Genomic DNA, 25,356 nt, shown 5'->3' on the forward strand with positions numbered 1-25,356 from the left:
CCTGTCACCTGAGTTTGCTAGTAAGAAGAAGTGATAGTCTGCACCCTGGAAAATTATCGATCTATTATTGCATATTCAGTATCGCATTACATGCAGAGGTACATATATTTTTTTTACACACAACAGTTTTTTGCCTGAGAACACATCCTTCTATTGTTGTTACAACTGTTGCCTGCATGCTCTTTAAAACCATTCTTTCACAAGTCAAATCACTCTTGGTGTCCATTTATGTATGCATTCCAGACAGAGGAAGACTGGGGTGTCAGCTTATATGACTACAGGCATACAAAACAACAAGCAAACTGCAAAATGGTTGCCATCCTGAGAGATCAGGTGCAAGTGTAAATAAGGATTATACAAATGAGAGGTCATTAAAAACCCTGGTAATGTTAATTTGGCATGACACCCCTTAATGGGTTATGTCTTCACACTTCAGTTGTCTAATCACCTAAATTCTTTTACAAATTTACATTTTATCTTGCACATGGAAACTGAAATCCACTCACTCCTCCTCTCTCTCTTATTATAATATCTATTCAAACTCTCAATTCTTGCCTTAATTTGCAGTTAGAATATACTTTTTGACATATTAAAAACTATTTATGTAACTTTTTACCTTAGTGGGGGGGGGAAACCCCAGTGCAAAGCAAAAAATAACTAACTTAAAACATATATTTTGTCCATTAAATTAAGACTGTGACTTGGCGTATTTGAACACTGACTCATCAAGAAAGCATTTTATAGGTCTGTGGGTTTGTGCATGTGTGAATCGGGATTGGTTAGTACAAGGATTGTGAACTGATGGCTTTAGACACCAACACAACCCCCACCCACTGACTGCACAAAGAGCCCAACCATTTTAAATTCATTTATTTTTTAAATGGTTTAGGTTGTAAATAAAACTTGCCTACTTGGTATCTCAAAAGCAACAATGAGAGCTTTTAAATTATGGTGCTGGAGGAGACTCTTGAGAGTCCCATGGACTGCAAGAAGATCAAACCTATTCATTCTGAAGGAAATCAGCCCTGAGTGCTCACTGGAAGGACAGATCCTGAAGCTGAGGCTCCAATACTTTGGCCACCTCATGAGAAGAGAAGACTCCCTCTTGCCTACTTTGTTGTTGTTTATTTGCATTATGTGTTCCAATATGAATAGATCATAAGACCGTGATAAAGAGATTTCATTCATTTAGAAAATATTCCATACTTTATTGTACATGTCACATGTCTTGTTTGTAACTCTCATGTGCGTACACAGTGTGCAATGCTGTGCATGACTACATTCGGTCCTAATTAATGCTTGATGGCAGTAACTTTATTAAAACAGTCAGTTTGCGCAACACATTTCCAACACCCATACCAAAAAAACTCAATATATCTCGATGGAGGGTGTAACTGAAAAAACGAGAGAGAGAGAAAATAAATAAATAAATAAAAAGAATAAATCAACAATCAGCCATCTAGACAGGAAGCAGAATTCACTGATTGAAAAATCACAATGAAACAAAGACTAACACTGATTTAAATCAAGTTTCCTATTATTATTGTTTACTGAATTTATATACCGCCCTATACCCGGAGGTCTCAGGGCGGTTCCTATAGGGTGGTATTCACTGTGAGTAGAAGCCCTTCACAAGAGCTTTGCCTCCTTTCCCCACGCTCCCTGAAATTGGCACGAGGGGGTGGGGGTTGGAGAACCCCCAGAACACTGTTGGGAGGGGGTGGGAAGGACAGGGAGACTGTTTCATCTGGCAAGCTCCGTGGTAAAGTCTGCTTTTGATGCGGTTTTACTCCACTTCAGGGGCCAGCAAACTTTTTCAGCAGGGGGCCAGTCCACTGTCCCACAGACCTTATGGGGGGGCCGGACTATTTTTTTGGGGGGGGGGGAATGAACAAATTCCTATTCCCCACAAATAACCCAGAGATGCATTTTAAATAAAAGCACACATTCTACACATGTAAAACACCAGGCAGGCTCCACAAATAACCCAGAGATGCATTTTAAATAAAAGCACACATTCTACACATGTAAAAACACCAGGCAGGCCCCACAAATAACCCAGAGATGTATTTTAAATAAAAGGACACTTACTACTCATGTAAAAACCTGCTGTTTCCCGGACCGTCCGTGGGCTGGATTTAGAAGGCGATTGGGCTGGATCTGGCCTCTGGGCCTTAGTTTGCCTACCAATGGTCCACTTGATGGAGTTTAGAGTACTCTAGGAATAATCACTGTCACTTGAAGTCCAGGTGATCTCAATGGCCCACATCTGCTTTGGCTGGTGAGTCAACTATGGTCCTTTCTGAACACAGATAGCCTAGCTACACATCCATATTTATTATTTATTTATTTCATAAAATTCAGGAAAGCTTTTAATGTTTAATAGGTTATTGTATTTTAGTGTTTTGTTGGAAGCCGCCCAGAGTGGCTGGGGAAACCCAGCCAGATGGGCGGGGTATAAATGAATTATTATTATTATTATTATTATTATTATTATTATTATTATTATTATAATACACCGCTTGATTGGAAGAAACCTCTATGTGGTTTACAAAAGCAGTTTCTACGGAACTGCTTTCAACAGAAGTACAAAAACCAAGACTATCGTGATTTCATGTATGCGTGTATATGTTTCAGTCACTATCATGTGCCACTTCAATGCACAAACCACTCGTTAAAAATCAGCACACATAAGTGAATACAAGTCTTATTTTGGTTAACGTGCCCTTGGAAAACAGCCCCATTTCTTCAAATGGGTTTCTAAGCTTAGACTGCTAGATATATAAAGCACAGGGGATGTCAGCCAGAATCTTGACTAAGCTCTAAGAACAGGAAAGGGCTGATGAGTGTGAAAGCAAAGATTTCATGGAGGTAGAAAGCTCTAAATGTCATTGTTAAATTAGGGCTGCAGGCTTTAATTGATTAATTGGTGTCATCAATCAATGAAAGCCTTAAGCACACCTTAAAAATGTCCTCAGATTAATCAGTGAAGCTGAGAATAAAGATTATGGACTCTTCAAGGGCCTGCCATATTGCTGTCTTCCTCATACCAGTACCAAATTTGATGAAAGAAAATAAATTAATTAAAAGCAGCCTTTTTCTTCAAGTTTGTATCCAAAGTAATCGGGAATATTATCCAATTAAGTGATTAAGTATTAAATATCACCTTTAATCCTAACAAGCTTTTGCGCAATACACTGCAAGTTTTCACCCTTAAGAGAAATCTCAATTTCTTCTAGAATCTTCAAAACAAACCTTAATTGAAAAAAATCTCAGTGTGTATACTCATTTAAATGTGATTCATTAATCAATCAACTGGTTGGAAGCAAAGGCAAAAAAGCATTTAAAAGTTGTTTATGCAGCTGATATCCACATATTAAATATGAACACTTATCAGAACAAGAATATTGGAGCTTAACTCCAATATTGGCGCTTACTCCAATCCTATGCACACTTACCAGGAATTAAGTATCACTGAATAGAGTGGGACTTACTTCTGAGTAAATATGCACAAAAATGTGCTCTGAAGATTCCACAAGAGAACAATAAGAAAGATTGAAATGTTACAAAGAAGAGTAGCACACATTCCAGAGAGCAGAGAGAGCCTGCTAGGCTTTGGAACGAGTAGCAAATTTAAACTGAATTTATCATTTTTACTATTCTAAAATTGCAGTCACAAAAACTGAATGGCATGTGATTAATAGAACTCAGGTCACTAAGAAGCTTTTCGAGACCATAGAGTTGGAATAAAGACAGAGGAGTTAAGGTTATTTTGGTAGTTAATTTTAGACAGGTAAAGAATCAAGTACCGTATTTTTCGCTCTATAACACGCACCTGACCGTAACACGCACGTAGTTTTTAGAGGAGGAAAATCCGTAGGCATGCCACCCGTAGGCATTTCCTCCATAACACGCACAGACATTTCCCCTTACTTTCTAGGAGGAAAAAAGTGAGTGTTATGGAGCAAAAAATACGGTATATAGAATTTTAAGGATCATTAATAAACATGAACATCTTAATGGCAATTCCATTCTGACTGGAATCTGAAGACATGCATGAGAGCCAATGAAGCTGTATTAACTCACATTTCACATTGGGGTGGAATAATTAACTCCTTGGGTTTGGGGGGCTACGACATCTAGAGATTTTCCTGAGCCAAATAATCCGGGCAAATGTGGTGCCAAACTCTGGCATATTAAAGATTGACAAAACATGGCTTGCTTATGCATGACCAGTCTCGAGATCGCTCTGAATTGATGCTTAGATGACAGTCAAAGATTGCTGCTGCTCACAATGTCACTATGAAATGTTGCAGCCTGTCCTTTCTGCAGTTATGTTACTAACATCCCTGAAAAAACACTAGTTCCTGGAAGAAGTTGTTTCAGTTTATCATAGCATTGTTTCAGCAAGTCCCAAGGTATTCTAAAATATGAACCAAAAACACGCTCAGCAGTCAAAGCTCTAACTGTTTCCAGATTAAAACGTTTTCTTCCTCTGTGATATACTGAAAGCTGCTAAGCTTTGAAAAGCCACAGACCCACGAAAAAGATTACAAATAACTGGGGATAAACACAAACAGTGGCCTTATACAATGAGGGATGTGATCTAAAATGCATGTGACTTTAAAAAAATGAGGCTTTAAAATAAAAGCCAGGAGAATATTTTTCTTCTCAACCTTTGTATGAGGTTTTGTACAGACACCCTGGTTTATCGGTCCCCTGAAAAACTGGCATGACCTGCAACAAGTAATACAAATTCTACACTGCTCGGTCAGATGGTTGTATCCTGTTCTGTGCACCTGAGTAAACAATTATCCTGTGCATGGACACACATACACACACAGGTGCACACACGTACCTACGCTGCAATTCGTGGTTCAAAGCTACAGTGAAATATGAGTGAATAAAATAAGCCTCCTGGCCTGATCAAAGCTGACTCCTAGAGGATTTCTGTTTTTGTAAAGTCGGTCTTGCTCCCCCTATCTATGTACTGATTTCCTCACAGCAGTCGGAAAGATTACCCACCCCACTGATCGCTTTATTACCTTGTAATGGCTGTTTATTTGCTTTACCGCAGTAGTAACATGCAGTGATGAAGCTTTTCACAGCTGAGCAAACTCACCGTATTCATTACGAAGGTGGTCTGGAATGTAGGGCTCATAGCCCTCCTTCTCAGGGACGTCGACAAACTCATCCTCCTCGTCACTGTCATCTGTTGCTTTCATCTATGAAGAAAAGTCAAAAGCACTGAAGAAACACGGAAAACACCCAGCAGACACCCCATGTGAACATCCCTCACATAAACGCTTCAGCTACAATGGGCACCTCTGAAGATCTGCCATCCAGTTTTATTTTCAGCGTTAACCAGAACACCGTATGGAACATACAAAGCACTGTTAAAAACAACATTTCAAGTAGTGTTTACTGCCTTCTCCTGGAAGGGGATGAAATCTTCCATCCTACTTATGCATGAACTTTACTGCCGCTTCGTGTTTTGTCAGGAACTGGGTTTCCTCAATAAGCAATGTAACATAAATAAAGCCTGAGGTAAAGGTACCCCATACCGTCTGGTCCAGTTGCGGACGACTCTGAGGTTGCGTGCTTATCTCGCTCTATAGGCCGAGGGAGCCGACGTTTGTCCGCAGACAGCTTCCAGGTCATGTGGCCAGCATGACTAAGATGCTTCTGGTGAAACCAGAGTAGGCACGAAAACACCGTTTACCTTCCCGCTGGAGCGGTACCTATTTATCTACTTGCACTTTGATGTGCTTTCGAACTGCTAGGTGGGCAGGAGCTGGGACCGAACAACGGGAGCTCACCCCGTCGCGGGGATTCAAACCACCGACCTTCTGATCGGCAAGCCCTAGGCTCTGTGGTTTAACCCACAGCACCACCCGCGTCCATCAAACAAAGCCTGAACCACCATCAATTTGGTTGTGTGGGGCTTCGTGCACCTACCTTGCAAAAGCAGCCTTAGGAAATCATTTACAAGCAACATTTTACTCTAGTGTATTCCCATTGCATCTTTTAACTACAAAAAATTACTTAAGCACTGCACCAGGACGAATGGCTGCAAGGAGTCTCTGACTCTGAGATTTCATTTTTAAAAAGTCTGTCTACTGGCTTCCTAGAAATAAAGTGAGGAAGAAGCAGGTAAATTAGCTCGGCTGCTCCTGCCTTTCACTGTTTTTAGCCAATGAGAGAAGTCAAAGTTGTGATTGACAAGTTAGCTGTTTTAGTACCAGGCGATAGAAAACCCCCATTTCTGAAGAGCTGCTATTTCCCCCTTTTTTGTGCAATTTTGTTTTGGGTATCACTCCACAGAAAAGAAATATAATAAATGGGGAGAAAGTTTGGAGGTGGGAGAACAGGAAGTGGTTTTGAGTATTCTGGGCAAGCAAAGTTTAAGAGTTTGGCTACGTATAATCTGGACAGAGTTAGGCTTTGCCTCTTAAGTTTGTATTGGGCTTCTAAGAAAAGTGATAAAAGTGAGAGGTGTGTAGAAAACAGAGGGTTATTTCTAAAACATTTAAGGTTTTCATTATTGATTATGATTTTCTTGTGACTAATCTCTGGAAGCCTTTTCTGGCTGAAGAGTGGTATAAAATTGTTTTATTTTTCTGCTAGCTGCATAGTATGCCAAAAATCTTGCTGCTTAAGCACAATGGAGTTTGCTTGGGTTCTTGAGGCAATGAGATGTATTCACAGGTTCGTAAAAAAATGGACTCAAGAAACCAAAAACAATTAATCTTATTTAAAAAATAAATAGGTGGGGCTGCGCTGGGAAAGTCTCCCTTTGAATATAAGAGCAACCTAATTGGATCAAGCCAAAGGTCCATATGCTCTAACATCTTGCTTTGTACAATGGCAGCCGGATGCCATAACAGGAATACCCTGTTGTCTGTCTCTCCTACTTCACCATACTCAGATAGACTGCCCCCAAACCTGAAATATAAAAGGTGTCCATCAATGGATATTTAGCAAATGTTGCTACATAGAACCTCAAGGTTCACAGGCAGTCTGCTACTGAATAAGCTGAAGCTGTTGAGGCTAATGGCAGGAAAACGCACAGTGTAAAGAATTATTTTCTCTTAATCTACTGCTCCCTTTCATTGGAGGATCCAGAGTTCTAACATTGCAGAAATTAAGAAAACTTAAAGAGTACCATTAAAACATTTGCACAAGGTAGTGCTTAGAAAGATACCCAAAATGTAATCTCATATATACCCAAATCTGTCCCATGCAAACCTTTGTATGTCTACTCAGAATTCAGTCCCACTAAGTTCAGTGTGGGAGTTTGCTTCATAGTACAGTGGTACCTCTGGTTGTGGATGGGATCCGTTCCGGAGCTCCAGTCAGATCCTGAGGTTTCCACAACCAGAGGTTGCATCAATAGGAGTATAGCATCTAGATTAATAGTGCCACTGTATTCTGCTCTGGTCAGACCTCACCTGGAGTACTGTGTCCAGTTCTGGGCACCACAGTTCAAGAAGGACACTGACAAACTGGAACGTGTCCAGAGGAGGGCAACCAAAATGGTCAAAGGCCTGGAAACGATGCCTTATGAGGAACGGCTAAGGGAGCTGGGCATGTTTAGCCTGGAGAAGAGGAGGTTAAGGGGTGATATGATAGCCATGTTCAAATATATAAAAGGATGTCACATAGAGGAGGGAGAAAGGTTGTTTTCTGCTGCTCCAGAGAAGCAGACACGGAGCAATGGATCCAAACTACAAGAAAGAAGATTCCACCTAAACATTAGGAAGAACTTCCTGACAGTAAGAGCTGTTCGACAGTGGAATTTGCTGCCAAGGAGTGTGGTGGAGTCTCCTTCTTTGGAGGTCTTTAAGCAGAGGCTTGACAACCATATGTCAGGAGTGCTCTGATGGTGTTTCCTGCTTGGCAGGGGGTTGGACTCGATGGCCCTTGTGGTCTCTTCCAACTCTATGATTCTATGATTCTAGGTGCCTGTTCTGCGCATGCACGCTGCGCGTAGAGCACTTCTGCGCTTGCGGCGAAACCCAGAAAAATACTTCTGGGTTTGCCGTTTCTGCAACCCGAAGTTTACGTTACCCGAGCGTAACGTAAGCCGGGGTGCTATTGTAATTGTGTTTGGAACGTACGGTTGAATCTGGATAGTTTGAAGGATATCAACACAAATTCAGCACAATCAATGGATCAATACAAGTTCACAGTTTTGTATACACTTTGGTTCAAGCCCCACTAATACTTGATTAACAAAAACCTAGAGCTGCCTCCAAGTTTTCCCCTCCTTTCATCCTAGCAGCCAGGAGGCATCTTTCCTGTGGTGGGTTCACCTGATATCAGGTACTCCCTACAACTTATTTTCTGCAAACTATTACATAAATTAAAAAATTAAAACATTGTCCAGTAGCACCTTAGAGACCAACTAAATTTGTTCTGGGTATAAGCTTTCGCGTGCATGCACACTTCTTCAGATACTCTCTTATTACACAATAAGTGCAAATACAAAATGTGAAAGCTTTCCAAAAAGGCACAGGCATGTCTCTTGCTGTGCAGGAACTAAAGTCCAGGCACTCATTAAGAATTTACTGTATAGTTAACTTAAAGTACAACTCTATACATTTTTACTCAAAAATAAGTCCCTTTGTGTTTAATGGAGCTTACTCTCAGGTAAGTGGGTACAAGATTGCAGCCTTGACTTTCTTGTGAGAAAGGAGAAGAACTTCAATACTGGCAGTCCACCACGTTTAATGTCATTTTATAACAGAGGGGTATAAAAACCAAAAGTTAACACACTAAATTAAATTATTATCATTAAAATAAAATATATTTTACAACATTTTAAAACCCTGTTAATATAATTCAGTGATTTTGCTGCTGGGGCAGAAACTGGAAAGTGGCAGTAAGCTTTACTTTTTTACTGAGCTATTAAGGAAAATACTAACTGTATGCTTTTCCTTACTACTTTACCTGTCAAGGTAAAAAAGTGAAACGCAAATAAATAAAACTTAAGCAATTTTAAAAATGAAAGCATGTCATTCTGCTTTCTACAGTCCCTCACCCCCAGTGGCAACAGGCCTAAAGTAACTCCTTAAGAATTCCCAACCACCATAGTACAGTCTTGCATGAAGAATATATACAAGGGGCATTGATTAAACTGAACTGGAAAAAAACATAGCTGATAGGTAAATCTTATATCCACTAGTTATCACTTTGTGAACTCACTGTGTCTCACTGGGAAACATCCAGTGCAAAAATAGAAAGAAACATACAGTAGTGCCTTTTAAGTCTCTAACCCAGAGAATTCTAAGCAATATGCAAGTTCAGGAATTATGCAATTTAAAATATATAAAAAACTAGGGGCAGCCTCCCATTGTCTGCCAAGTCCCCACCTCTCCCTTTACACTTCACCTAACTCCACGTTCCTTCATAGCTCCTTTGTCTCCCTCAACCCATGACTTACTCCAACTTTTGCTGTCGTTTAAAACCTGCCTTCTCTTTTGCTCCCCCGCCCCCTACTAAACAGTATGCTGCTAAACTCTCAGTGTCAAGGCTGCCTCAAGTCTCAGCTCACAAAAGACCAACGCCTATCTCTTCTTATATACAAAAGTGTTTATTGCAGTTCATTGTTTGCTTCACATCCGAGGCGCGCAGCCCTACGTCTGCTAGGCTTAGACCGCTGAAGTCCCCTCTGAATCCGTCCCTCCCCTGCACCAGTTTAAGAGGCTTGCGCTGCTCCACCTCTTTCTCTCTTTCCTTTTCCGCAGGGTCTTTCTGCCCGCTGGGGTTTCGCCCCTCCTGGATTCCTCTGACGCGGAATCAGACTGCTCTTGCCCCCTCCTGCGGGCTTTGGGACCTGGCCCCTCCTCCGGGCTCCCTGTACTTCCGCGCGCCTCTACATTTGAACTTGGCGCGCGCGCCCAACCTCTAACCTTCCTTTTAACAGCTACACTACTCCCTTCACTACTCCCCTCCCCTTCCGGGAGGGTGGCTTGCTCTGACCTCCCTCCTTTCTCTGCTGCCGGAGCCGCTTCCCCTGATACACTGAAACCTCCACCCCCTTCGCTGCACTCTGGCGGGGAGGCTGGTCCTGACGCCCAGCTGCCACTTTGGGATCCCCCGCTGGCCCCCTGCTCCTCACACGTCCCCCCTGGGGCTCCCCTGGCCTTGACCACCGGCGCCCCCTTCTGGGAATCCTCTGATTCGCTGGAAAGACTCATGGAATCTCTTGAGTCATTGTCATCCTCTTCCTCGCTGTCCTGGGATTCATCCCCATCGCTCTCCATCTCCTGCCTACCCTGTGCCTCTGTCCCTGAACCCCTGACACTCAGGCTAACATTCATGCCAACTGTTAGTCCTTAAACTGCAAGAGGAAGATGGGATTTCCCACTGCTGCAGGGTCTGAGACCACTGAGGGTGAACTACGATACCTAGTCAATGTGGGACTGCCCTTAAAGAATATTCGGAAACAACAGTTGGTTCCGATGGTTGCTGCTGGGCTGTTGATAAGGGGCTGGTATTTCATCATTATTTGATATGCATTTACTCCCAGTAGGTTTCCAAGTCCGTATCAAAGCTAGAGTTATCGCTTTTATCCTCTCCCTCCCCCCATTATTTTTTTTAAAAAAACCCAACCAAAATTCTGACAATATAAATAACAAACAGTGTTCAGTTATGTTTATTTGACTTACAGCATACAAGGAAAGCTAGAAATTGCACGTGGAAGCTTAAGCCCTTGCTCTGAGGCACAAATATGCCTTTGTAGACTTGGCTTACAGTTGTAGAGGACTCTTTACTTCTGTATCTAATAAAGGTAAAGGGACCTCTGACCATTAGGTCCAGTCGCGGATGACTGTGGGGTTGTGGTGCTCATCTCGCTTTACTAGCCGAGGGAGCCGGTGTACAGCTTCCGGGTCATGTGGCCAGCATGACTAAGCCGCTTCTGGCGAAACCAGAGCAGTGCACGGAAACGCCGTTTACCTTCCCGCCGGAAGTAGATCTATTTATCTACTTGCACTTTGATGTGCTTTTGAACTGCTAGGTTGGCAGGAGCAGGGACCAAGCAACGGGAGCTCACCCTGTCACGGGGATTCGAACCACCGACCTTCTGATCAGCAAGCTTTAGGCTCTGTGGTTTAGACCACAGAGTCACCCACGTCCCTTCCGTATTTAATAAATGGTAGTAATTGATTGTGACTAGTCTCTCCTCTGCATAGACTGTGGTGCAGTTACTTTTTCAGACAACTATCTGCCATATTCCAGCTGTCCAGCCTAGGAATGCATCTAATTGTGCATGCAGAGGCAGCCTTACTTTTACACACTTACACTTACACACACACACACACACACACCTTTCATTTCCTACACTGGATCAAGCCCCTGAGCTGCTGTGTTACTCATGAACCAACAACTACCCACACTTTTATAAAACATAGTGTGTTTTTAGAGAGAGAGAGATGAAGATTTTTGGGAAGAGGATGTTTGGAGACTTTTATATAACAGTAACTTAAGACAAAAAGTAAGGCCTGGTTTAACACTAGATTCAGAAGGCATTCTTTCCTGCTCTCTTTTAAACATTTTAACTTTTACCTGGTGATAAGAGAAAGGCCATTCACCTATAACAGTTATCAAAGTTTCTCCTAGCTTAACTAATTATAGGGTCGACATTAAACTCCAGTGCTGAGTACATTACTTTTTCCAAACCAGCTGAGAAGAGTATATATCGAGATGTAACAGCTTCTGTCAAATAAATTAGATAACAGAACTCTGAGGGACATAATTACTAGGCAATTCTTTTATAGGGAAATGTTGTTGTTTTTTAGTGTATTTCATAGGAAAAGTTTTAACTCAGAAGTTTAAAAACCACCTTTCAAACCAAAAGCAAAAACAGTCCAATTCTCCTGTATTAAGGACCACTGACAAGCAAAGCATCCATGTATGACAGAATACAAATAATTTAAATTGTGTATGGTTATGGGGAATACGGCAAATGTCTTTTTTAAGGTTGCCTGTTCTGTAATCGGTGGGCAAATGTGAAAAAGTCAACACAACATTTCTAAAGACGTTCCCAGATTTTATTTCACATGGACACACAGAGAAGCCAGGCTAAAGAGGCCTCAGTCAAATTCCTAGTGCAAGAACCTGATCGGAAACCAGAAGGGTCAACACTGCTGCACACTTGCAGGTTCCCAAACTTTGAGACCCTCGCAGAGCTCTGCTGAGAAGAGAAATAATAAGATGCAAAGTCACTTTGTTTAGGCACAATCCATGAGCAGTGCATTTAGGCACTATAGGAAGCATTAATCATAGGAAACTGTAATTTTTGTTATCAGTCCAACACTAATCAAAAGGGAAACCTGTCACTAGCACTGACCTGTGAAACGTCCCAATTATACTCTTTGGAAATGACAGGAGCACTTAACTTCCTCACTGAGTAAATGACGACAATCAATCACGTTTGAATAACAATGAGCCACGGAGCTGAAAATTATTTTTTGTATAGAATCTACCCAGGAATTTATGAAAGGTGAAAAGCAACCCAAGGTTTTAGGGCCATTATAGCTTTCAGCTAGTGCAGTGCATATCAAACACTAAACAGAATTTATGTGTTTTAATTTTCTAAAAGGTAGATGTGGACTTGGTGCTACAATGCATAACATATAATGCCAGGTTTTAAATATGAGGGTCATTTTCATAAAATATTATGCTTATTGTCTGCACCTTGAATTCACTGAGGAATTTATTAAATTCATATTTCCTCTAAAAAATATTTAACTGCTTAGATAACTATGAGAAATTAAGCCTCAGCTCCTGAAAAGGAAAAGATTCGTTTTTGTATCCTTTTAAAACAAGTCACATTTTTCTTCATTTGTGAGTAAGCAAAGATAAGTGCTTAAAAGAGGCAGGTAAAAGGAGGTAGTAATGAACTTTACTATTTCAGTTTGCAGTATCGAGTTCCCTTTCTTTCCATAAAAATCTGCTTACTTGATGCAAAATCCTGTGCTGTGTAGCCAGAAAAACCTTATGCCTAGGATTCCACACCTAAGCAGCAGGTTTGTGCCAACAAACACTCATAGGGCTTCAGTTTCCCTCTGCTAACTCACTGTACTTCAGCCAGCCCAGCACTCCAGTTCTGACTCTCTCCACCGAAAGCACACACTTGGCAGCCGCCCTTGAGGGCCAGTAAATCCTTAGCAATAGTCCCTTAAAAAGACCCCCAGCTCCATTAAGAAGCACTAAGTAATGAAGTAAGTAAAGCTCACACTCCATCCAGCTAAGATGAATAAGCAGGATTTAGCTGGTGCATCCCTTGCAGTACAACAAACATGGCTGAAGCTCATCCAAGGCACGTCAGAATCCACATCCAGCTGTCAATTCTGCCAATCCACACAGCATTCTTTTCAAGAGGAAGTGCACCCCCACCTTGAGGCAACTAGATAACACATAAATGCCTTTTTAAGAGCAACTACAGTGGTACCTCGAGTTACAGACGCTTCAGGTTACAGACTCCGCTAACCCAGAAATAGTACCTCGGGTTAAGAACTTTGCTTCAGGATGAGAACAGAAATCGCACAGCGGCGGCGCAGGAGGCCCCATTAGCTAAAGTGGTACCTTTAAAATCAGCTATGCCCCCGAGCACAGATGAAACCAACCACCCCCTGATGGCAAACAGTGTCTCCCTCCCTTCCTAGTTCTTCCTCTGAAAATAGCTCCCTCATGAAGAGACTAGGGCTAGAGGATGGAGCCTATGAGCAATCTTTTGATCAATGTGCAGTGGCCATATTGCCAGAGACATAGCATTTCTATATTCACTTTTCTTTCTACTGCTTCTGGAGCCGACTCTTGAAAAAGCTGTATTATACAAGCAAAAGCAATGGCCAAGAATTCACAGATATGGTGAGGTGCATGTGTATATAACAAGAAGCTACAGCTAATTGTTCACTGCATCTGGGATCATTAACATTTTGTTGCCAGATTCCTTGTTCTGCCTTTCTGAACACTTTTCATTCCTTTCCCCCAGCCCAAGAAATCAAATCTCTTTCTTTCAGGTATGGCTATGTGGCAGGCTTGGTTTTCCTTCCTCTAACATGATGTAAGGCCTCCTCAGATAAGTGAACTCTAAACTTCATTTGTCTTTCAGCAGGCTTGATGACTATGCATTTAAAAACCCATTTTATCTTATAAACTAAAAATTAAATGTACTCAGCTGTGATGGTCATCATTGCATCTGCTATTTATATGCTAATACCCTCACTGGAAGATCTTGCAAATTATTCCACCTACCAATATTTCACGTGCATCTACTCACAGTCAACTAAATATTTTTTCCAAGAGGAGAGAGGGGGAATTTTTTTTGCCAAGGAATTAATACTTACTGCAGTGGAACCAATTTATATGGGCAACTTTATGTGAATGCATTTTGAATTCAGCCATGATGTAAAATATAGTCAAGTCATCTTAAATGAAGGAAAACTACAATTTGTGTAACCAAATCACGTAGTGTTCATTAGCAGAGTATAAAAGCCTTTTGGAATGACTGACAATATAGGGCAAAACAAGGTACCTTACTGGAAATGAGATTTTTACAACTTCTACACCTGTTAAATCATAAATGTAAATGTCACATTAACCAATCTGTAAACAATTTGCTTTTCTCTTTCTTAAAACTGCAGTAAAACAGTGGGCTAGGAATTCGCTGTGAATTCAGAATACTACCTACTGTATTTGTATGCTGCTTTTCTTGTACAAAATTAAAAGACTGCTCTCTTAGAAGAGCTCTTTATCTGCATAGGCAACCACCAGTTTGCACCTGGGTTGTATCACCGCGCACAATAGTGAAACACCCATAAGCTGGTTCCACCTCCTTTTCCGGCCACTTTCAAGTTGCTGCGATGCACACGTGTGCAGTCGTGCATCAATTGGAGGCGCATATATCTGTTTTTGCCTGTAGTATATATCAAAAATGTATGGAGAAGGGTGGTGGCAGAACTTCCAGGTCGGCTTTATGGTACTAGAGTTTGTTCCTCTCGGTGGGAAATCAGTGTCTGACCATTACAGTGGTACCTCCGGTTGCGGATGGGATCCGTTCCGGACATCCAGCCGGATCCTGAGGTTTTCACAACCAGAGAGAACAACCAGAGAGACCGCTTCTGCGCACATGGTAGTAGAGCGCTTCTGCACATGCGCGTGTGGCAAAAACCCAGAAATATACTTCCGGGTTTGCCGCTTACGTATCCTGAAGTTCACGTAACTGGAGGGCTACATAAGCGGAGGTACGACTGTATTTCCCTTTCCCCTTCCCTTTCCTTCCCTATTAAGCCTATTAAGTAGCTCCAAATTTGTCCAACAAGATCCTGTTGGGAACAATTTTATTGCTTACTGAGATAAAGGAGTATTGTATGCACTACCTTGCTTAAACACAAAGCACTACAAAGTATTGTTAATCCTCCTCCATTTTGCTATGAGTTAGTTCTATGGTGGGGTTCTAATTTTTATCAGACAAAAAAATTACAACTTTCTTGATCATCCATGTTACCAGGAAAAATGAGGTTGTATCCAATTAAGTTCTACTCAAGAGTAGGCCCACTGAAATTAACGAGCCTAAGTCAGTAATGCCCATTAATTTCAATAGGTCTATTTTGAGTAGGACTAGTATGGAAGACCGGGCACGATCCAGCAAAAAGTGACCCACCTATACCCATGTTGAGATGAGCAAGATGTTTAAGCAACATCCTGAAATTCTGTTTCACACAAATGTTGCTTTGCCTAATTATTTCCCTAGGCATGTTACGTTGCATAAGTGTTTTGATTTGGCAAGCTTTAATTACCAACAACATCGTTTAAGTCAGAAAGAGAAGACTGCCCAGAACTGGAATGCAGGCAACTTTGGTTAATGTGAAACAGACAAGAGGCTGGTTTTAAGATCTGAGCTAGAAGGAGGATAGGAATGTTGGGACCTCTATAATGTACTTTAAATTATTCCCATAGTCAACCCCTGCTGTTTACTCCTATGAAAAAAAGTGTAGCAGTTGAGGACACCACTGTAATAGGCAAGATCTCTCCCCTCATCTCTAACAGGGAAAGAAGGGTGGTCTCTACTGAGAACATACCGGGACTCTTTCTTTAATCTATCCATCACAGAGACAAGCATCTTGCTAATATTCGTAGGCTGCAGTGGGAATCATCTGCTGTAAAAGGCAGTTAGGGCTATGATCTGCACCCTGAATATTAGTTCCCTAAAATGGACCGCAAAGTTGAGCAGTGTAATGGGGTACTGTAAGTTCTCCCATTCACCCAACTTGATTCAGGTTGCCCAAGATGGCAACTCCTCCCTGGGCCAACACTCTCCTCACTGAAGAAAAAACACCTGCAGCCAAAAGAAAAAGGGGGGGGGCAGTCAAAATGAACCTGTTTCCTTCACAGAGGAGGAGCTTCTAGAGACTGTTAGGTAGAGAGAAACAGGTTTCAGCAGCGACCCAAGCAAGGAGGAAAGTCATCAGCCCCAGAAAACTACGGACTGAGATGGCACCAAGATGCAAATCTCCCTCCTTTGGGAAAGAGAGCAAGACCACAAGGCAAAAGGGCAGTGGGAGCAAGACTCTAACCTAGGAATGAAGAAACTTCCATTCCTCCCCCTCCCAAATTTTTTTAAAAAAGCTTTATTTTTCTTGCCTTTGCCTACCCTCTAGTGGACACTGCCACAGTAACTCCAAGTTCTTTTATAGTCAAGGCTTATTTTTTGGGATTAAACAGCCTTTGCCTGCTGCCCCCTTTCTCTGGAGAATGAGGGAAGACCAACCCTTGTTTTCCTCTTGCTGCATTATTAAATGCTGTGCACCACTGGCTTAAGAGTCAAACAAAGGCTAGCCCTCTGGAGCCAAGAGCCCAGCAGAGCCCCACAGAGCTATCTGCTCTGGCCCTTCCTGTGACCTCTGACCCTTCAGAGGTAGCTTGCTACGTGAAAAATGGGTGGAGAATGTCAGCAAAACCACACAACCAGTTCACGGAAACGAAGGTGCAAGGCACACCTAGAACCATCCTCTACCACAAATGCAAACCCATCCACATGACGCAATTATTCACCAGTGAAATACAAGCCATGATGTGCTACAAGCAGACAAATCATTCTAGTTCCCTGATACAACACAGCCAAATCACAGGCTTCAAAAGAAGGTACCCACCCATACAGACAGTGTAAACTTGCCAAGCGCTTAGACAAGCTTTGAAGACAGATGCTTCTTAGGAACTACAAACCTGGGCAGAATGCCACCTTCATGCATCTATTTAGTTGTGCCACGCTTTCTTCCAAGGAAAAGCTTTTATGCTCAGAACATCTTAAACCTCTTTCCAGTATGGATGTAGGCGAGTATTACTTACTAACCAAATACCCCTATGTGATTCAACGCAGCTACATAGCAGTGAAATTGTATTTCACCTGGCCATTCTAGAGTCAGGGTGGCATAATGGTTAGAGTGTTGGACTAGGACCTGGGAGACCAGGGTTCAAATCCCCCCTCAGCCATGAAACTCAACGGGTGACCTTGGGCCAGTCACCATCTCTTAGCCTAACCTACCTCACAGGATTGCTGTAGGGATGAAATGGGGAGGAGAACCACCTTGAGCTCCTTGGAAGAAGAGGTGGTATATAAATATAAATAATAATGATAATGATTCCATAGCAATGATATAAAGCCTGATCTGCAATGTAGCAAGCCAGATTTTAATAGAATAATAGCATCACTTATTTTGAGCATATAACAGAAAACTGGCCTATAAAAGCAATATTCAAAGCATCTTACAAAAGATAAACAATAAATCTAAAAATCTAAAAAAAGAGAAAAAAGACCAGAGAAGAAAGACAATTTTTTCTCTGGGAATTATAATAATGCTATTATTCCTCTGCTGTACCTGATGCAATATGCTAGTAAGTTACATGGTGCCTTTAGAACCGTGTAGTAAAAAAAAATAATGCTTCGAAATCTGAGACAAATCTTAGCAATCTTAGTTCTATGAATGTTTTGTGGGGGAAGGACTGTAATTTATCCATATGAGTATTAGAAAATAAGTGAGGGGTAACTATTAAGGGATATACTTTTGCCAAATTATTAAGTGACACAACCTCATTTCTAATCACCCCTAGACAATCCCCCCCAATGTATTAAAATGCCTTTTAATCTCATTTCCACCCCTGATTGCACTCATTCTTGTACCATCTTATTTCTGACCTGTACTGTACTAAGACTGTCAATATTCCTTAGAGCCAGTTTGCACATTACACTGGAGTGGGGAGAAGAGACGTCTCATTGGTTCACCCTTTGCCTTGCTCCACCTTTGCTGGGACTGATGAGGACAGCTGGACTAGCCACACCTGCACTGAAAGCATCTTTGAAATTTAGAGATCACATTTCACCCCAAGGTCAGAGAAAGAGCTGCCCAAGAACCCTGAAATTCTCGTGTTATAGCCTATGTCACCCAGAGAATTCACAGAAAATAGGTGGCACCCCTTTTATGTACTAAACCAACAGCAACCAGTTTGGTCAAATGAACATTAACTGATACCTTGACCAGGGAAAAAGTTGCCATTTCCCCTAAGTTTATACTACATGTGTGAGTGGATATGGAGGGAAAATGTAAAAATGTGCATTTCTTTGCAGATCTTTCATGTAACATTAAAATATAGTTTAATAAACTATAGGTAATAAACCATGGGTGGAATTCAACATCCCGCTCTACTGAATATCAGCTTGCCAGATGAAACAAATCTTCCGCTTCTGCCAATTGGCAGATTAATATTCTACAGTCTTTTAAATGAGGCTGTGGGAAGAAGGGGGGAGGGGTCATTGCTTTGTTTTAATTATTTACTTGTGTTTTTATGTTGCATTTTATTCTGAGAACCACCCTGAGATCTTTCGATGAAGGGTGGTATATAAATTTAAATAACAACAACAATTATTACAGTCAGCACGGGGGGGGGGGGGGAGCTTCTGCATATGGGTTTTTTTGGATGAACCCACCACATGTTTAACATTATGTGTACACCAGGTCAGTTCCATGTGACAGCTTTATATGTGTGCCTTCATTTGTAAACTATTCTTCAGCTCTTATTTACAGAATTTGTGGATTATCAATGCTTCACAACACAATTTTTGATAAGAAGATTACTCTTAACAATATCCTTCACAAAACTAAAGCAGGGGAAGAGAAATACTGCTATTTTTATTTTAAGCTACAAAAGCCAATTTCTTTTGTGTTTTTAAGCACTGGAAATGAATTAGATGATAAGTAAGCATAACTACCGAGAAATGTAGCACAGGTAAAAAATACTAGGCAGTTATGAGATATTTTGCATTTAACACTTTAGCCTTATGAAGATCTTTGGAAAAGATTCATGCCATACATACAGATAAAAACATTAGTTAAGAACAGCTAATTTAAGGTACTGTCTAGAAATGAGTGCATTTTCAATTTAAATATTGATGGGAGCTATAATATTCTATTCACCACAAACAAACACATTCAAATCATGTGGGCAGAAGCAGCTCCCAGCATGCTGGATGTGCTCCCTCTACTGGCCACCTGAAATAATTTTAGCTACATCTTCAACCTAAAAAACATTCAGATCATCCTTTGCAGAATCTTATTGTATATAAATCTAAGGGCCTAGAGCCAACACAGTTTTGGCATATACAGTGCCAATTTAAAAAGATAGGTAAGGTTCCATTCAGACATTTCAACAGATAATGGTTAAGAAAATTTAACCATGGCTTAGCATAGGGCCCAAACTGACAACCTATAATTATGAGCATCGCTTCATCTGCCGTGACATTTTACCACCCAGAGTGCCTGGGGAGGCCCAGCCAGATGGGCGGGGTAGAAGTAATAAATTATTATTATTATTATTATTATTATTACTGAGACCTTTGTGAATCCTGAACTTAGTGCTCTGTTTACAACATACGGACTTGTCAACTGTGTTCTTATAAAGATCTCTGTGGCATCACTGTACGGGCAACTGATGGCAAGAATGATCCACCATCACACGCGTTCTGTTTTCACCACTGTCATAACTGCACCCCTTCATTCTGCAGTTTCTGTTTGCTAGTGAACAAATAGTATTGTCCTGCATGTGAAGAGGGGTTCCTCAGTCGAATTCCCTTTTGCTGGAGACTCAAATGTCTGAACATTTTTTGGGTAGATCATAACTTCTTTCATAAGCCAGTGAGAACTTAGTGCTTTCTATGTTTTCTTAAGAGGTGTTTACACAGTACCTCTCTATGCGTATACCATACAGGTGGGGAGAGGGAAGTAGGACTACAGCTCAACGCCGCCGCCCCCAATACCCACATGTTCAGGATGTAAGCGCATAGGCTCTCCTTTCCTGTGTCTTGCCTAATCTGTGTTACTCAGAACTGACTTAAATTTTATTTTAGACATAGAGGACTAGTGTGTCAACAGCTCCTCAGTTTTAGGACCAAGATCAATTGGTCCTAAATTGGCTGACCATAGCCCTCTTTAGGCATTGCGGCCCCCCATATAATGACAGGTAGAGTGGGGGTACAAAAATGTGGAAGCAAACGTAGAAGTTATTAAAGTTTTAATGATCATGGAACATCATTTTTTAAGAGTTCACGCTATGGGAAAACCTCCACAAAAAGACTAAACTATACTGCATGTTGACTAGGACTAATGCATGGTTGATTTTTTGATGTGTGAAAGTACTCAACACTGGAAGCTTTAGGGGACAAGTGAAATCAGTTACCCCAAGAAAAGCAATTTGATAAAAAGATGAGACCCCTTTGATTTTTCTACAGGAATCTCTCACCCCATCTCAGTTACCACTGTGTTCAGTATATACTGCGTTAAAAGCTTAATTACTGTATTACTGCTGTGCATGAATGCTTCATTCATACAATTTAGCAAAGCCAATAAGGAAAAATCTAATCCTCTGCTATTTAAAGACATAGCAAACTATGAAGCTCAGAGAGAAATCTAGATAATTAATACAAAGAAGGTTCAAAGATATTAAGTTTTATGAAAAGTTTAAAGAGATTTAAAAAAACAATTTGCATGTTAAATTTATAATCCCACCTTTTACTGCAGCGTGATTCTGGGATGAGTTACAAACAGTTCAAGACAATGAAAGATCCTGGTCTCTAGAAAGGACACCCCCCCCCCCCGCATAACCAAGGTATATACAAGACTACAATATGCCATATTGAGGCCATATTGCGACATTATGTTCTAAATTCAGGTCACATTCAGGTCAAACTATACCAGAAATATTTAACTTAACTCACCACTGTCATCTTCCTGTCTTTAAAACCAATATTCATTTCCTTACATTTCTCTGTGGCACGCTCCAATTTGTTTTTAAGATCAATGGCTTGTCTTAGATGTTCATCATTTATTCCAGCCCTTGTGAACAACTAAAAAATAAAAACCGCAACATTAGCTGACTTGGCATTCAAATACATGCCAAGATTTCATGCACATTTGGCATGCCATGGGAATTTGTAATACAGATAACTCGCAACTTATGCACATTTAATTTGTGTGCCATTCAGCTTCACACACCGCTGGTTAATAAAAAGTAAAGGTAGCCACCGTCACCACCAAACTCATATTAGGGAAATACATTTATTAGATGAGATGGTAAATAATGTGGGGGGGGGGTAGGATCTGGTTGTTTATAATGTTGTGAGCTTAGCTGAAAATATTGGCGGGATGCTCATCCAATGTGCAGATGACTCCTAACTGGGAGGGGTAGCTAATGCTGCAGAAGACAGAACTGGGATTCAAGATGACCTTAACTGATTGGAGAACTGGGCCCAAACTCACAAAATGAATTTCAGTAGGGACAAATGTAAGGTTCTGCACTTAGGCAGGAAGAACCAGCTGCAGAAATATAGGATGGGGGACACCTGGCTTGCCAGTAGTACATGTGAAAAGAATCTAGGGGTCTTAATAGACCACAAGTTGAACGTAAGTCAACAGTGTGATGCAGCAGGGAGAAAGCTAATGTTATTCTAGGCTGCATCAACATAAGTCTAGTGTCCAGGTCAAGGGAGGTAATAGGTAAAGGTAAAGGGACCCCTGACCATCAGGTCCAGTCGTGGCCGACTCTGGGGTTGCGGTGCTCATCTCGCTTTATTGGCCGAGGGAGCCAGTGTACAGCTTCCGGGTCATGTGGCCAGCATGACCAAGCTGCTTCTGGCGAACCAGAGCAGCACACGGAAACGCCATTTACCTTCCCGCCGAAGCGGTACCTATTTATCTACTTGCACTTTGATGTGCTTTTGAACTGCTAGGTTGGCAGGAGCTGGGACCGAGCAACGGGAGCTCACCCCGTCGTGGGGATTCGAACTGCCGACCTTCTGATCAGCAAGCCCTAGGCTCTGTGTTTTAGACCACAGTGCCATCCTGCTTTGGTCAAACCACACCTGGAGTCCTGTGTCCAGTGCTGGGCACCACAATTTAAGAAGGATATTGACAAGTTTGAACATGTGCAGAAGAGAGTAATCAAGATGATAAAGGGTCTGGAAACTAAGTCTTATGAGGAACGGTTGAGGAAGTTGCTGCAGAAGAGGAGACTGAGATGTGATATAACAGCCACCTTCAAATATCTAAAGTGCTGCAGATGAAAAAGCAAACCAATGTCTTCAAGTTACAAGAAATGAGATTTCAGTTAAACATCAGGAAGTACTTTATGACAGTAAGAGCTGTTCACCAGTGGAGCAGACTCCCACAAGAGGTTGTGTATTCTCCTTCATTGGAGGTTTTTTATGCAGAGGTTAGATAGCCATATGTCATCTATGCTCTAGTTGGGATTCTTGGATTGCAGGGGGTTGGACTAAATGACCCCTGAGGTCCCTTCCAACTCTGCAGTTCTGATTCTATGTAATGCCAGTCCTCCAACAGCGATTTCCAAAGCAGAAGTATCTGATATCAAGAATTTCTAGAAAGGAAAGGCTTACCTAAGATTAACTACCGTATTTTTTGCACCATAACACTCACTTTTTTCCTCCTAGAAAGTAAGGGGAAATGTCTGTGCGTGTTATGGAGGGAATGCCTACGGGTGGCATGCCTACGGATTTTCCTCCTCTAAAAACTACGTGCGTGTTATGGTCGGGTGCGTGTTATAGAGCGAAAAATACGGTATATTACAAGCATCCTGGAAACCACCCAAACCCTATTCTCTTCAATCAAAATACAACAGAGTAGGGGCCAAGTAACTCTGTCTTACCACCAGTGCTTACTTTTCCCAATCCAAAAGAACAATGACTGGCTAGATTTTCCTGTTGCATCTGATTAAGATCCTAGTACCAAGGATTACAATAAATGTCCATTTTCTGCCTTAACTAGCATTACTGTACTTGTCAGGGAAACTATAACGCTGACTGCACCATTAAGAAAGCACACACACAGAATCTTCTCTCCACTAGGTTAACTTTTTGAATAGAAATTTATGAAAGCTTTTTAAAGCGTGAGATTATGAAAGTTTTGGTTGAAATCAGAGGAGATGGAAATAAAGGAATGTGTGACACCTCCCTCAAATACTGAACACAGCTCAGAAATAAAACAACAGTATAAGTTTGCAAGGCTCCAAGTTCACAAAAAACAATGCTAAATGTGCTTTCAATTCAAGAATGCTGAAGTGTAGAGCCCAGGGGAACTAAAACACCATATGAGCATATTAGCATTTTGACACACAGAGAATAAACAAAATACAGAATTTATTTTTATTCTCAATGGAAGAGTTTTTCCTCACCTGAATCCATGACTGTACAGAAGGCATGAATTTGTTTCTGATGAGCTTATAAGCGTCTGTAGCGTTATTTATTATAGCTGTATTGTCTTCATTCTCCTGCAATTTCACATCTAGCAGGGGAAAAACAGACAATGAGCAAGTGCATATCAGATTCACAGAATGTTTTGGTACAGTATTAATTTATTTACTTATTTATTACATTTATATCTCACCTATCCTCTAACCTCAAGGTGGCATACATGGCTCTCTTCTCTTAGCAGCCTCCAACTTAGTAGGTTCGCCTAAAAGCAATAGAATATTTCTCCACACAATCTCTCCTCCCACCAATCTGGTTTTATAATTCAGTGGCTGCCACCACAAGAGTTTGGTAAGTAACTAGACGCTTAAATAACTATTAGTAATACTAATACATCACCTTCCACACATTTCTCAAGGCAATGTACAAAGTACAGTAAACAACAAAAAAGAAAAAAGAAAACAGCAGCAGATATTTTTTAAAAAAGCAATACGAAGTAGACACTCATGCTATGGTGCTATGCTATGACCTATTCTGCTATGACTAGACACTTGAAATAAGGAAGCTACTGAAAAACAGTAGAAAAAAGGCCGAATGATCTCTTGATAGGTCTTAATTTGAAATCTGTGACTTCCAACCTTTTTTTCAAGTCCTACTCGCAAAAATCAACAGTCAGAGGAAAGCAGGCCAGGAGAAATATATTTTCCACCCAGGAACGGCAACATGCAGTGGTACCTCTGGATACGAACGGGATCTGTTCCGGAGCCCTGTTCGCATCCTGAAGTAAATGTAACACGCGTCTGTGCGTGTCGCGTTTCCGCGCATGACGTCATTTTGAGCGTCTATGCATGCACAAGCGGCGAAACCCGGAAGTAACGCGCTCCGTTACTTCCGGGTCGCCGCAGAGCGCAACCCAAAAATACTTAACTTGAAGCTACTTCAACCCGAGGTATGACTGTACTTATAACAGATTCTAAATACTTGGTTATTAGCTGACAAGTGAAGATGATCATTTAAACTTTAATTAAAAGCAGTGTATCGTAATTAATGATTACGTTCCACAGAATCCCAATACCTGTGGCTATTTCAAGATTGAGACTGTATTTATGAGATCCAAGACCATGGCTCCGAACAAAGGTGGCATAGTCATCTTCTCCACTGGCAGCAGCAGAAGTCAATTCAGAATTTAAAGAGTCTTCCATGCCTCCATTCTCCTCCATTTCGCTATTCAAGTCTTTTTTGTTACCAGCTTTCGGAACCAGAGAGATGGAAGGAAGGTCCTTGCTGCAGCAAGGCTGCTCATTATCGTCATGTGCCTGTTGAGCTGCCCTCTCCATAGAAGAGCAGGAAACAGTTTTGTCCAGTTCAGCCGTCCTCCAATTGACTGTTTCCGTGTCATTTGCCATGAAGTCAAAGGGATCCGGCATCAGAAGCTGAAAACAATTCTCCATCTCAGTCAGCACAGCTTCGATTTCTTGTGACATATCTGTCAAGTGGTGGTAGTTTTAAAATACTGCCATAAAAATACAGAAATATCACATACACTAAAATAAGTTTGTTCCCACAGAAGTTATTTTGGGACAGAGTTTAGT

General features: G+C 41.3%; 1 protein-coding gene and 1 long non-coding RNA gene across 4 annotated transcripts in view; both read right to left on the bottom strand.

Moving 5' to 3' along the window:
• Nucleotides 1-25,356, bottom strand: part of LOC308477279 — a 186,284-nt gene that overhangs the window by 24,153 nt on the left and 136,775 nt on the right. The window lies entirely within an intron of this gene.
• Nucleotides 1-25,356, bottom strand: part of UVSSA (UV stimulated scaffold protein A) — a 53,005-nt gene that overhangs the window by 24,153 nt on the left and 3,496 nt on the right. For both annotated transcript variants that reach the window (XM_081005492.1, XM_081005493.1), the window contains exons 4-7: nucleotides 24,840-25,250; nucleotides 23,749-23,858; nucleotides 21,278-21,406; nucleotides 5,123-5,225 (exon numbers count right to left, since the gene is read on the bottom strand). In XM_081005492.1, coding sequence (XP_080861618.1) covers nucleotides 5,123-5,225; nucleotides 21,278-21,406; nucleotides 23,749-23,858; nucleotides 24,840-25,250 — 753 coding nt within the window. The remainder of the gene's footprint in view (nucleotides 1-5,122; nucleotides 5,226-21,277; nucleotides 21,407-23,748; nucleotides 23,859-24,839; nucleotides 25,251-25,356) is intronic.

This window comes from Podarcis pityusensis (assembly GCF_964106645.2).
Source record: "Podarcis pityusensis genome assembly, chromosome: 5".
In the NCBI taxonomy this organism is placed as follows: domain Eukaryota; kingdom Metazoa; phylum Chordata; class Lepidosauria; order Squamata; family Lacertidae; genus Podarcis; species Podarcis pityusensis.